The sequence below is a fragment of the Leopardus geoffroyi genome, chromosome B3 (genome assembly GCF_018350155.1).
Source record: "Leopardus geoffroyi isolate Oge1 chromosome B3, O.geoffroyi_Oge1_pat1.0, whole genome shotgun sequence".
Taxonomy (NCBI): Eukaryota; Metazoa; Chordata; class Mammalia; order Carnivora; family Felidae; genus Leopardus; species Leopardus geoffroyi.
This window is the reverse complement of record NC_059337.1, coordinates 37,673,357-37,686,358: the sequence shown is the minus strand read 5'-3', so window position 1 is coordinate 37,686,358 and position 13,002 is coordinate 37,673,357. Positions and strand designations below refer to the sequence as shown.

The following is a 13,002-nucleotide window of genomic DNA, read 5'->3' as shown; positions in this document are numbered from 1 at the left end:
GCTGAGCCGGCTCTGAGAGAAAAGAGAGAAAGGCAAGGAGATCCAAGAGAGAGAAAGATGGCAACTGAGGGGGGTGAAAGAGCAAGGGACCCCGCGAAGGAGACAGAACCCTCAAACTTGGGGGCAGTTTTTGAGGCTTCAGGAAACATGTTAGCCAAGTGGAGGAGGTGACAAACGAATCAGGCTGGGCCTAGCCGACCCCTCTCCCCAAGGGCGAGGCCTGGACAATCCGCTCGCACCCCCAGAGGACTCTCCTAGGGTCCCCGCGAGACAGGGGAGAAGAAAAAAGCTCGAGAAGTGGAGAAGGAGTGACGAACCCCGGAGGAGGCGGACTGTAGGAGGGGAGAGGGCCTGTAACCCAGAGCGAAAAGGAAAACGAGTGGGCGGGGGAGAGGGCGACCCCGCGCCGCTGGCCGCGGAAGATTTATGGCGCCGTTTGGGTTCCAAGGACGGGCTGCGTTAGCCACTGCTGCCAACGTCGGTAGCGCAGTGGCCGCTGCGCCCCCTGCCCGGGCGGCCCGCCGCGCCCCGGGCCATCGCTGCCATTATTAACTTCTGTTTGATTAGGGTAATTGTTCAAACTTAGGCTGGACAGTATGATTAATTACAGTTTAATTAACGTGTCCATTAAGGACAGTTAATGCCATGGGGGGGGGGGGGGCGGTGAGGGGGCGACCGGGTATGAACAAACAGGGAAGGAGTGAGACTGGTAACTCAAATGAAGTAGAGACAGAGATTGAAAGGGAGAATACGGTGACCCAAAGGGGTAGTGGGGGGAAAGAATGGTGAAGACAGAAACTGACAGGCAGAGGGAGAGAGGGGTGGAAATAAATGGAGCTTTGGAAAGAAAGAAGATGCCAAGGGGCATCTGTAGCGTCAGGGAGCTAAACCCCTACCACCGGGAAACCGAGTTAGCAGGAGAGCTAAAGAGTATTCTAGCAGCCACCTAGAAAATAGTTTACCCCAGGTAACTCCAAGCTATGACTTAGTTCCTGCCCTGGGCAGGTCGCTTTTGGTGGAGGCAATCAAGGCAGGGGCGGGGAGGGGGCAAATCCAATTCCCTAGTCCACTGCTCATTGAAGGAGTCGTTCCTCCCCAGGCTGGAGCTGTCCTGACACCTTCCAACCAAGTCAGAGGCGGTGGGGAAGTTGGTTTCCCCCTCTGCCCCCTCCATAGCCTACACCCTTATCTCTTCCCCAACTGGCCGCCGGTTACCCAACTGGCTCCCCAGGGCCAATCTCGGGCTCCACTGCTTTGGCCCAAAAGTGATGCCCTTCCCTGCGCCCCTTCCTTCAGAGCCTTCCTTAGCCCCATCATCCGGCCTTGGCCCAGAGAGCTCCTGGTCCCTAGGCGAGGAGTGCTGGGCCCTTCCCACTTCATCCTTGGAGGCAAACTTTGCGGGCCCTTCCTCCATCCTGTCCCCTTTGGCGAGCGTGGGCCGCAGGTGCCGGGCGCAGGGCGCAGGTGTGCGGCCGCTTACCTGGGGCGCGCAGGCCCGGGAGCTGCAGGAGGCGGCGGGCGCGGCGCGTGGCCCGCGGGCTAGAGGACCCCGGGAGGGCGCGAGAGACTGCGCGGGCGGTGGGTGTGGCGCCCCGGCTCGCAGCTGTCAGGCGCGCCCGCCCCGTGCCGGCCTCGCTCCTCAGGCTGTGACCGCGCCGTGCCCGTCGCCGCGCCATGCGCTCCAGGCTTCGGCCTCCGCTCCGGGCCCGTCCGGGGCCTCGGGGGCAGCGGCGCAGGGCACACATCTTCGCGCCCAGGGCCCTGGCTTCCCGCGCCTGCTGAGAGCGGGCGCCGCGCGGGAGGGGCCAGCGGGGCCGCGGGTGTGAGCGCGAGGAGCCCGGGAGCGCGGCTGTGCGCGCGCGCGGGGAGGGGCCGCGCCGTCACCCGGAGAGCCCGGCGGATCCCGGACTCCCGCCCGCCGCTCCGCCCGCCGCGCACCTCCTCTCACCGCTCGCCCGGCTCCAGCCGCCGCCGCACGGTGAGTACCAGCGTCCGGTCGCCCGCCGTCCCCGCGCCCTACCCCTACAGCTTTTTTCGTTTAGTTCGTATTTGGGTTCTTGTGGATGTTGTTTTTATTATTATACCTAAAGACTCCATCGCCTCACTCCCACTGCTGTCCGCCTCCCGCCTCGTCGCCCTCTCCAAGCTCACCCCTTCAAGCCCCAGGAGCCGGAGAGGTCTCCGCAAGCAGCCCTGGCGGCTGCTCCTTGTCGCTGCGTACAGCTCATTGCCCGGGCTTTCCGCTCTGGCCCTCGAAATTCGGTTCCTTTCCTAAGACTCCCCCTTCCTCTGGTTCTGGGGCCCAGAGCCCCCTCCACTCGGGAAAACCTCGCGGGGCCCCCAGACCCTCAGCTTGGGGAGGACGCGCTCTGCTCTGAGGCGCTCCGTTCACTGCATGCGGGCAGGACACACTTGCCGATTTCGGGAAACCGAGAAGACATCGTCATTTCCCAGAGCCGCGGAGCCCTAGTCACCTCCCCAGCCCGCCTGAGAGCTGTTCAGGGGGTTATTGGGCTTGCCTTGCGGACCCCTCAGTCGGGGAGTTAGGACAGTCTTTTTACCTCCTAAGATGTTACAAGGCACTTCAACGGAAAGGAGGGTCAACTTGTTTCAATTCGATACGCGGAGATAAGGATGAAACAGACAGATAGCAGATAAATAGCTTGATACTTGAAGAAGGTATGAAGACAGATGGGAGAAAGAGGAGCGAGCTGGGAGAGACAGACAGCTCAGGGACAGATAAGATCGACAGATGAGGGACACCTAAACAAACAGAGGGAGAGACACACAGAAGATCCCAGTGTCTTCGATGAAGGCTTTTGAACTCGGATCCCCAGTCTGCCTGGAGCTGCCCCTCTGAAAATGGATTTGCCTTTCCTGACGAGTTTAGGGGAGGAGCCCTCGGGGGTGGGCTGCCTGGGCCTCAGGAGTGCCTGCAGCCATGGGCCGGATGGGAGACTTCGGTGTCTGAGGACACGTGGCTGGGCCAGGCGACATAGAGGGCCCCAAGCATCAGTCCGTGGGTCCTCTCGCTGCTGAGGTCCACGGGGGAGGCTCTGCCTCCCTTCCTGGGCCAGAGATCAAAGCGCGCGACCGGCAGCAACTTTTGACCTGAAGCTTTGTGGCTTCGGACACCAGCAAGGATTCCCATTCAACCCATATGAACTGGGACAGCCCGGCTTGAAGTATACTCAGAGAGGAGACGACCCCCCCCCCCCCCAGAGGAAGCCCAGAGCCAGAAGAGACTGCATTTGGCCTGAGCAGAAAAGGCAAATCTGAAGGAGGAAAACTTAGGGAGTGGGCGGTTAGAAGCGAAGTGGCTCCTGAGAAACTTCCCTGAGAACCTCTCTGTCCCCACGCGCTGACCCGGATGGAAACCAGCTTTGGTCTGGAACGCAGCTAAAAATGCAGAAAATGTGGATAGGAACTGCGTGACCCTGGTCCCACTGATGGCTGGAAAGAAAACGGTGTGTATATCCAACCGGAACCTTTCTGCTCAACGAAGGCGAGGCTCCGGGCGTGAGAGAAGAAGCTCGGGTTTGTGGAAACCAGTGCTGTTATCCCAGGGAGACTGCTCCGCACGGAACTGGGTGCGGTGGGGGCAGCCCTGGGGCTGGGCGCGCACAGCATGCTTTTGAGAGTCGGGTTCAGCACCGCGAACAGCGGTCGCCTCAGCCTCTTCTCCCTCCCCACCCCCCGCCCCCGCCACGGCCTCGAGACCCTCCTCCTTCTCCTTGCCCACCACCCCCCGCCCCCTGCTGTCTGGAGATGGGCAGTGACCGCCCCTCCCCCGGTCCGTACCCCTCCCTGCGTTTTCCCCGCCCGCCCGCGTGCATGCGCGACTGAGCAGAGGGGCAGCCTGTCCCCGAAGTCCGGGCTTCAGGACCCGGGCGGGTAGGGCAGGCATCAAGGGTAGCCAAAGGCTCAAGGATCTGGACGTTACGAACCCTGGGTTAGGCAATGGCTTTGCTGTGTGGCCTTGGGCAAGTCACTCTCCGTCTCTGGGCCCCACTTCCTGCACAATCCGAAAACAAAATTGGGTTCCGAGCTGCCGGGGCAATCCTGAGGTCTCAATTACCCCTTCTTCTCCCCCCAAACCCCAGGGGCTTTTGTTGTGGCGCCAGCGCGCGTCTGAATAACAAAAGGCTCCCGTCCAGGGGGAGAATGAGCTTCGACTCCCCGTGGCCAAGTTTCTCCGCGCGCCCAACTCGGCGCGCCCAGCTGGGCGGGCCGAGCCACGGTGGCGCTGAAAATGGCTCAACTGCTCTCTACTTTCTCTGTTTCATAGGAGCGGCGGCATGGAGGCTCTCACCACTCAGCTGGGGCCGGGGCGCGAGGGCAACTCCTCACCCAACTCGAAGCAGGAGCTGCAACCCTACTCAGGCTCCAGCGCTCTCAAACCCAACCAGGTGGGCGAGACGTCGCTGTACGGGGTGCCTATCGTGTCTCTGGTCATCGACGGCCAGGAACGCCTGTGCCTGGCACAGATCTCCAACACTCTCCTCAAGAACTACAGCTACAATGAGATCCACAACCGCCGTGTGGCCCTGGGCATCACGTGCGTGCAGTGCACGCCCGTGCAACTGGAGATTCTGCGTCGGGCCGGGGCCATGCCGATCTCCTCGCGCCGCTGCGGTATGATCACGAAGCGCGAGGCCGAACGCCTGTGCAAGTCGTTCCTGGGCGAGCACAAGCCACCCAAGCTGCCCGAGAACTTCGCCTTCGATGTGGTGCACGAGTGCGCGTGGGGCTCGCGTGGCAGCTTCATCCCTGCGCGTTACAACAGCTCGCGTGCCAAGTGCATCAAGTGCGGCTACTGCAGCATGTATTTCTCGCCTAACAAGTTCATCTTCCACTCGCACCGCACACCCGACGCCAAGTATACGCAGCCCGACGCCGCTAACTTCAACTCGTGGCGCCGTCACCTCAAACTCAGTGACAAGTCGGCCACAGATGAACTGAGCCACGCTTGGGAGGACGTCAAGGCCATGTTCAATGGCGGCACGCGCAAGCGGACTTTCTCGCTGCAAGGAGGCGGCGGCGGCGGCGGTGCTAATGGCGGGTCGGGTGGGCAGGGGAAGGGCGGTGCTGGCGGCGGGGGCGGCCCCGGGTGTGGCGCAGAGATGGCCCCAGGCCCGCCGCCCCACAAAAGCCTGCGCTGCGGCGAAGACGAGGCTACCGGACCTCCTGGGCCGCCTCCTCCCCATCCGCAGCGGGGACTTGGTCTAGCGGCGGGAGCCGGCGGCCCGGCGGGCCCTGGAGGGCCTGGTGGCGGCGCCGGCGTTCGCAGCTACCCAGTGATCCCAGTGCCCAGCAAGGGCTTTGGCCTCTTGCAGAAACTGCCCCCGCCGCTTTTCCCTCACCCCTATGGCTTCCCCACGGCCTTCGGCCTCTGCCCCAAAAAGGACGACCCCGTGCTAGGTGCGGGCGAGCCCAAGGGCGGTCCAGGCACCGGGAGCGGCGCAGGCGCGGGCACTGGCGGAGGCGCGGGCGGGCCAGGATCCGGCCATTTGCCCCCGGGGGCAGGCCCTGGCCCGGGTGGCGGCGCCATGTTCTGGGGTCACCAGCCCTCTGGGGCAGCCAAGGACGCAGCGGCCGTGGCTGCAGCGGCCGCCGCAGCCACCGTGTACCCGACGTTTCCCATGTTCTGGCCGGCGGCAGGCAGCCTCCCGGTACCGCCCTATCCAGCCGCGCAGAGCCAAGCCAAGGCGGTGGCGGCCGCTGTAGCGGCGGCGGCCGCGGCGGCGGCGGCGGCTGCCGGCGGCGGCGGCCCCGAGTCCCTGGACGGTGCCGAGCCGGCCAAGGAGGGCGGCCTGGGCTCAGAGGAGCGCTGCCCGAGCGCGCTGTCCCGCGGGCCGCTGGACGAGGACGGCGCGGACGAGGCGCTGCCGCCGCCCCTGGCCCCACTGCCCCCGCCTCCTCCGCCTGCACGCAAAGGCTCCTACGTGTCGGCCTTCCGACCGGTGGTCAAAGACGCCGAGAGCATCGCCAAGCTCTACGGTAGCGCCCGCGACGCGTATGGCTCTGGGCCGGCTCGTGGGCCAGGGCCGGGCGCAGGGTCCGGCGGCGGTTACGTGAGCCCAGACTTTCTGAGCGAGGGCAGCTCCAGCTACCACTCCGCCTCGCCCGACGTGGACACTGCTGACGAGCCCGAGGTGGACGTGGAGTCCAACCGCTTCCCCGAGGATGAGGGCGCTCTGGACGAGGCGGATCCCGGAGCACCCAGTGCGCCCAGCACGGCAGGCGGCCAGGACGCGGACCAGCCTGTAGGGCCCCCGTCTACCACCTCCTCGGGCGCCGACGGTCCCACAGACTCCCCCGATGGCGGCAGCCCCCGCTCCCGGCGCCGCCCGGGGCTGCCCGCAGCCAGCAGGTCAACATTTGGGGACCTGGCTGCCGACGACGTGGTGCGGAGACCTGAGAGGAGCCCGCCGAGCGGCGGCTATGAGCTGCGAGAGCCTTGCGGGCCGCTGGGGGGCCCCGCGCCGGCCAAGGTGAGCCCCTCGCCCGCCTTGCTGGTGGCGCCTCCCCGCTTACCCCTCGGCACCTTCGGGATGTGGGGCAGGCACTGGACAAGTTAGGGACGGGGATTATGTTCTGAGCGGGTGTGCGAGCGGTAGGTAGGCCTCAGCCGCTCTGAGTAGGCCCAGCGCTGTGGAACTTGTTGGGACCCCCTCGCCCCCGTGAGTGAGGGTTTCAGAAAATCCGGAGGTGGGGGGGACAGGCCTGAGAAACGAGTGTGCAGTGTTTTTGTTGATTGGGAGCGGGCGGGGGGGGGGGCGCTCAGAGACAGGCCGGGACCTCAGTAACACAGAAATAAAAGGGATCTGGGGAAAGAACGGGGAGCAGAAAAAGGGACCCAAAGCCAGAGAACAGCGCTTGCGAGGCCGGGCCCGTGGCACACTCGCCCAGATGGAGATCAGAGTCCCGGGGAGGAAGGGGCTGGTGAGGAGAGGAGAGAACCGCCTCTCCCTCAAACCGGGCCCCAGCAGTACGGGGTTCCGGAATCTTCCTATACCTCAACTTGTAGTTTTCTGAGTCCCTTTGAACTCCGGCCTGGGGAACCGCAGGGTTCATTTGGTAGCAGCTGTCGAGATGGCGTGCAGGGCGGGAGAGGGGCTCTCAAGTTGTCTGAACCACGGGTTCGGGTCGAAGCTGTGCAACTAAGCCGAAGTCGTTGGCCTTTTGAAAGTGGGTGCACACACCTGTACATTTATTTCCATTGGGTCTATTAAAACACGAATAGCTGGATGCAAAAAGCGTCATTTATGCGGGGACTGGGCGTGGGCTGGTGGGAAGATGCCGAAAAGGAGGTGGGTAAAGGGTGGGGGGGGGGGGCGGCTTTGGACAGCTCTTGTCTTGAGAGCCGCTTTGTCTTTCTGATAATTTTCTCGAGGGCGCTAATAATTACCCTGAAACTACAACGTTGCTGTGGCCTCCGAGGGCGCCAGGCTGCGCCGCGTGCGTCACAGCCGCCCAGGGCCCTCGGGGCCCACGGGCTAGCTGACCTCCGCCTCCCTCTCAGGGCTCCCCCTCGGCCGCGGCCAGGGCTGGGGGACCCTGTGCCGCTACAAGCACACCCCTAACCGCCTGTCATTTTCGGCCGCCGCAGGTGTACGCGCCAGAGCGGGACGAGCACGTGAAGAGCGCGGCGGCGGCGCTGGGGCCCGCGGCCTCCTACCTCTGCACCCCCGAGGCCCACGGTAACGCCCCGCAGCCCCCCCTGCCGAGGTCGCTGGCCAATGTGACGCGGGGACCGCGGGCGGAGGGACAGGGCTGTGCGTGTGTGTGGGGGGGGTGCTGCTGCGAGGGAAGACGAGAGGAGAAAAAGAGAGGCAGAGGAAGCGAGAAAAACAGGGAGAGGGAAAGAAAAAGAAAGAAAGGGAAAGGAAGCTAAGCGAGAACTAACAACTTCCATCGTTTGGTCACTTAACAACAAACCTCCCTGTCCACCACACAACACACGCTCACATACACCTCATAAAATCCTTTTTAAAACCACGCCTGGCACCTCTTTCCAGTCCTCTCATTTATTCACCAAGTTTTGGGGGCCTCGAGGTCCTCTGTGGTCAAGCCAGCTTAGGGCGGAGGGTGCGGGAGCTTGGCTGCGCGCTTGGATACCTGCGAAGAGCCCGCGGTGGCTGCGACCCAACCCGGGGGGAAACCTGCAAGTGCGCCGGGCCCGTGGCTCGAAGAGGAGGGGCTGAGGGCCTCGGAAATCCGGGCAGGCCGAACCCGAAAGGATGTCTCCCCCGCCGCCACCCCGCGCGGCTCGCAGCCTGGGCCGCGTTCTCGGCGGGGGCGGCGCGGGCAGACCCGGCGGCCACGCGCGCTCGCGGTGCCCCAGTATCTGCGCGCGATGTAGGTCGCTCGTCCCTGGTGGGCTCGGCTGCTCGTCTTGTTCTTTTCCGAGGGGCTGGGGAGGGGGCGTGGAGCGCGGGATGAGCAGACCGCGCGCGGGGGAGGGGGTGCCCGGCCCAAAGCCTGAGGGTGCAAGCCCAGGCGCACAGCCGGGAAGCAGCGGCGGCCACAACGCTTTTAATTAGGGCTCGGGCGCCCCGACCGTAGCAGCTCTGGCCGTATCGGGGTCACTGTTTCTTTGCTTCTCCTTGAAACTCGGTTTATTGCCTTTAAGAACCAGATAAGGAAGACAATCACTCGACCGCCGACGATTTGGAAACGAGGAAATCCTATCCAGACCAAAGGAGTATCTCCCAGCCAAGTCCCGCAAATACAGACCGAGGTGAGCCCTAGGACCCTCACGCACCAACCCCACCGGGAAGCCGGGGCCCAGGTCTCCCAGGTTTACACAGGTTTGGGCTTAGCTTTTGAGGAAGTCTTTCGATCAAACGTAAGCGGCTGCTGGTCCCCTTGTGCGACTGGCAGAGACATATTTAAACAGCGCGCCCGCGAGGTGCAGGCCAGGGCTTTCCTCCTTAGTGGGTTTGGGGCTCTTCTGGGGGAAGGGAAGGGGTGTACTAAAAGGAAGTGAGAGACACCGTCACCCACATGAAGGAGGTCAAAGGGTATATACTTCCTGCCCTAAGATAGCCTACCTTCCCTGGGTACACTCTCCTTCAGTGGGTCACCCTCTAAAATGATAGCTTGGAAGGTAGGTAATACTGGATGCCTGTAACTGACTCTTCTAAAGGTAGAAGGTCTGTAGTAGCTCCCTGACTTAGCTCGGTTCCGGGAAAGCTCATCCTTCCCCTCCCAAGGCCTCTCCCAGGAGAGAACCCCTCTTACCTGCCCTTGTATCCCAGGTGAAGATGGGCTTACCTTGGATGTCACAGGAACTCAGCTAGTGGAGAAAGATATCGAGAACCTGGCCAGAGGTGAGGTTAAATCTGTGAAATGGGGGTATGCTGTGCTTCGGGGAGATGAACCCTTCTTGTAAGGGTGTGCATGGGAAGACAGGGCTCTTGGGGAATCCGTTTTCATTGAGTGCAAAGGATAATCCTCTGGACACATTATCCTGGCACAGAGGTATGGGGAGGGGGTGGGGTGGGGAGAGTGAACCAAACCCCTAGAGGTTCATTAGAAGTTTGGGTTCCTGAGGCTAGCCTGTCTGAAGAACCCAGCAAAAAAGAGAAATGAGTAATAATTCTCAGAACTTGATGCATATGACAGATAGGGCAATGTGGGTCTCCCAACCTCACTGGAACACAGGACTTTTTCTGAAAAGCAAGATTGCAAAGAGGCATTTATTTTAGGAGTCTGAGAGGTTAATTTTTTCCTGGAATTAAGGCGTTCTGGCCCCACCTCAATACACCCTAAATGGGGTGGGGATGGAGCATGTTTTTGGAATGGGATCCTGGGGTAGCTGCTTCATCTGCAATGGGGGAGCATGTGGCTTGAGGCACAGAGGATGGGAGCCTCTAACCCCACTTTGCTCCTCTACCTCCCACTTTTGTGTTTCCTCAGCACCTGCTAGGGGTGGGATTTCTCAGAGAGCCTCCCCCACAGGGAGGACTTGGATACCAGTAGCTTCTTGGTCTGGGCAGCCCCTGCCATTCTTCTGTAGCTAGTTCTGAGGGCACTAACGGTGCCTTCCACATCCACCCGCTATCCACCACCCTGCCCTCAAACGGTCCAGGGATGGCCTTGGAAACTGATGTAGGAAGGGAGGGAAAGCAGTGGTGGTCTTCCACTCTTCCTGGTTACACATTTAACAGGCTATGCAATTACTTTCAAATCATTGGTGCTTTATATGAGGGCCCTTAGTATGGATTTGGGGTCCTGAGACCCCCTGAAATTGTGAACAAACTGTTGTGAAAATATGTATTTTTCCAGGGCAGGGGACCAAGTCCTTGACAAGATTCACTCAGCTCTGTATTGTTGAAGGGAGGAATGGGGTGTGTCATTTGGAGGGGTAAATCAAGTCCTGGGCCAGCTTCTAAGGTTTGGGAGTTTGGAACAACTTAAAGCAGATGCCATGCTGGTTAGCGCCTGGAGCCAGAGCCTAGAAGCCCAAAACCTGAATTTAATTCTCCTGGGCAACCTAGCTCCTGGCCCTTTTTCCTCGTCCAGATTCTTTGGAAGCAAATGGGAAAACAGTGCGGAGGGCCTCTGCCTCCGGGCCCCACCACTCCGCCACTCCCATCTCAGGGCTCTTGGCCAGGGCGGGACCTGCAGCACCTTGGGGAGGGGGGCCTGAGTCCCGCACACCCTCCTTTACCTCACACTCTCGGCCCTTCGCAGACGAATTGCAAAAACTGCTCCTGGAGCAAATGGAGCTCCGCAAGAAGCTGGAGCGAGAATTTCAGAGTCTCAAAGGTACCCCCTTCCTGGCCCACCTCACCCCACCTCAGCGCGAGAGCTTTCTTCCCGCACGCCCCCGGACCCCAGGACTGGCAGCTGCGGCTGCGCGCCCTGCCTGAGCCGCGGAACCCTCCTTTTCCAGGGTTTCCCGCTAGGCCGCAGACCGAAGGGGTGGGGGTGGGGGAGGGGAGTGGGGAAATGGGGCCGAGGGAGGGGGCTGTGCCTAACAGCTCTCACTTAATCAATTTGCACAGATAATTTTCAGGATCAAATGAAGAGGGAATTGGCTTATCGAGAAGAAATGGTACAACAGCTGCAAATTGTCAGAGGTAAGACGGGAGTCAGGTGAGCGCGCGCACGGGCCGTAACTGCCTCTCGTCTGGCAGGAGCCGCAATGTTGGCTCAGTCATTTGGATTTAAATTGAAGGTAATTTAACAATTATTTTTTTTATTTAATATCCTTTGTATACTCTGATTAGCCTCAGAATGGCAAGCGAGCCCAGCAAACGGCTTGCAGGCATCATTACATGGAGTGATTGAACTTCTTATCGCGGCAATTTCCATGGTTTCTAAATTAAAAATCGAGGCGTAAAATTACCTGGGAAGTAATGCCTAAGTTTGCTTTAATTTTGGTTAGATCCGTCTGCCTTTAAGCGCCATCCCAGGCCATTTCCTCCCTCCGCCAGGCTGCAGTTTGGAGCACTGATGCTCCCTCCCTCGGTCCCCCGGACTTGTTTTTTCGAGGGGGCTGAGCGCTGGGGAGAGGGTGAGGCCCAGGCTGTGACCCCGGCCGGCTGGAGGGTGGTCTCATTTCTTCACTGGCCCCTCCCCATGTCTTCCAGACACTCTGTGTAACGAACTCGATCAAGAGCGGAAGGCGCGCTATGCTATCCAGCAGAAATTAAAAGGTGCGGAAGCCGGGGAACAAAGATAGGGTTGCCAGGCTCTGGCTGTGCCAGTGAATGAATGAGTGAGTGAATGAATGAAAAAGTAAATGGCGGGGCTAGTGAGAGGGGAAGGCCAGGTCTACCTGAAAGGAGGGAAATGGGATTTTTTGTTTGTTTGTTTTGTTTTAATGCGGAAATAATTCTAGAACGACAGAATAGGGAGAAAGAGCCCCTTGAGCCCTGGGCATTGGGAAATCTGCCGAGGGATCCAAATCTGGCGGTGGGCAGATTGACTTCCCTCTTTCTGTGCCTCAGTTTCCTCTTCTGTATAATGGGGCTATTGAACCCGAGCAGTGGTTCTAAACCACCGCAGGTTCTCACTCCTAGCCTCCTACCTTTTTCTGATCTGCTCACTTGATAACCCCTGAGCCGGGAGGGGGTGGGTGAGACCTGGGCGGGCAGGGGAGGAGGCGAGTGGACTAAGAGGGTAGGCCTCGCCGGCGAGGCTAGGCAGGAGAGGTGCCCAGCTTTGCCCGCCTGACTGTCTCTCCAGAAGCCCACGACGCCCTGCACCACTTCTCCTGCAAGATGCTGACGCCCCGCCATTGCACTGGCAACTGCTCCTTCAAGCCCCCGCTGTTGCCCTAGGGCCGGCCCGGCCGCGCCCACGCGCCCTCAAGCCATGCTGCTCTCTTCTTGTAAATACCCGCGGCCGCGGCGGCCGAGAGCGAGGAACAAGCCATTCGGACACGACCGATGTAAATACAGCCTCCCGCCCGCCCGCCCTCCTCCTGGGCGCCTCGGCCCAGGGCCCCTTCTCCGTTTCCAAGTGTAAATACCACCTCGCCCCACGGTTGAACTCCAGGGCATCGGACCTCATGGGGTTAAATGGACCGAAGGGGGTAAGAAAAGGGTAAGGGGGCCTCCCCCCACCCCATACAGCCTCGGACCCCCAGTTGTGTACACAATGTAGCAACTTCGCTGGCGCTGGCCCCGCGCTCCCCCCCCCCCCCCCGTCCCGTCCACTTCTGAAACTTGTTCCTAATGACAAAGTGGCTATGTGCAATGGATATAAATGTACTGTGAGTCTCTCTTGGTTCAGTATTGGGTTCGGTTTTATTTATGCTGTAAGTTACTTTGCTTCCTTCTCCTGGACCTGCTTCCAGTCCCGTTTTGCATTCCCCTTTGGGTTTTGTTTTGTCTATTTTTTCTTGTAACCTCTTGATGTAACAGCACTTTAAAAAGGGCGACAACTGACTCACGAGATGGAGACCACCTTGAGCCTGTTTGGGGAGACCACCCTGTATCCGTGACTTTTGTTTTGTTTTTAATAAAAAAAAAAAAGAAATCTGTC

The 13,002-nt window shown here is 60.6% G+C and overlaps 1 protein-coding gene across 2 annotated transcripts; it reads left to right on the top strand.

The window, feature by feature from the left end:
• The first annotated feature begins 1,927 nt into the window (after positions 1–1,927).
• Positions 1,928–12,749, top strand: SKOR1 (SKI family transcriptional corepressor 1). Of its 2 annotated transcripts, none has more exons than XM_045449311.1 (9): positions 1,928–1,978; positions 4,289–6,494; positions 7,613–7,703; positions 8,636–8,743; positions 9,264–9,335; positions 10,702–10,776; positions 11,016–11,090; positions 11,604–11,669; positions 12,202–12,749. In XM_045449311.1, exons 2-9 carry the CDS (start codon positions 4,299–4,301, stop codon positions 12,294–12,296), a joined length of 2,778 nt encoding a protein of 925 aa, XP_045305267.1. In that variant the 5' UTR covers positions 1,928–1,978; positions 4,289–4,298; the 3' UTR covers positions 12,297–12,749. The 2 variants fall into 2 exon arrangements, with proteins under 2 accessions (XP_045305267.1, XP_045305268.1); XM_045449312.1 differs by lacking the exon at positions 1,928–1,978 and adding an exon at positions 3,911–4,067.
• The last annotated feature ends 253 nt before the right edge of the window (positions 12,750–13,002 follow it).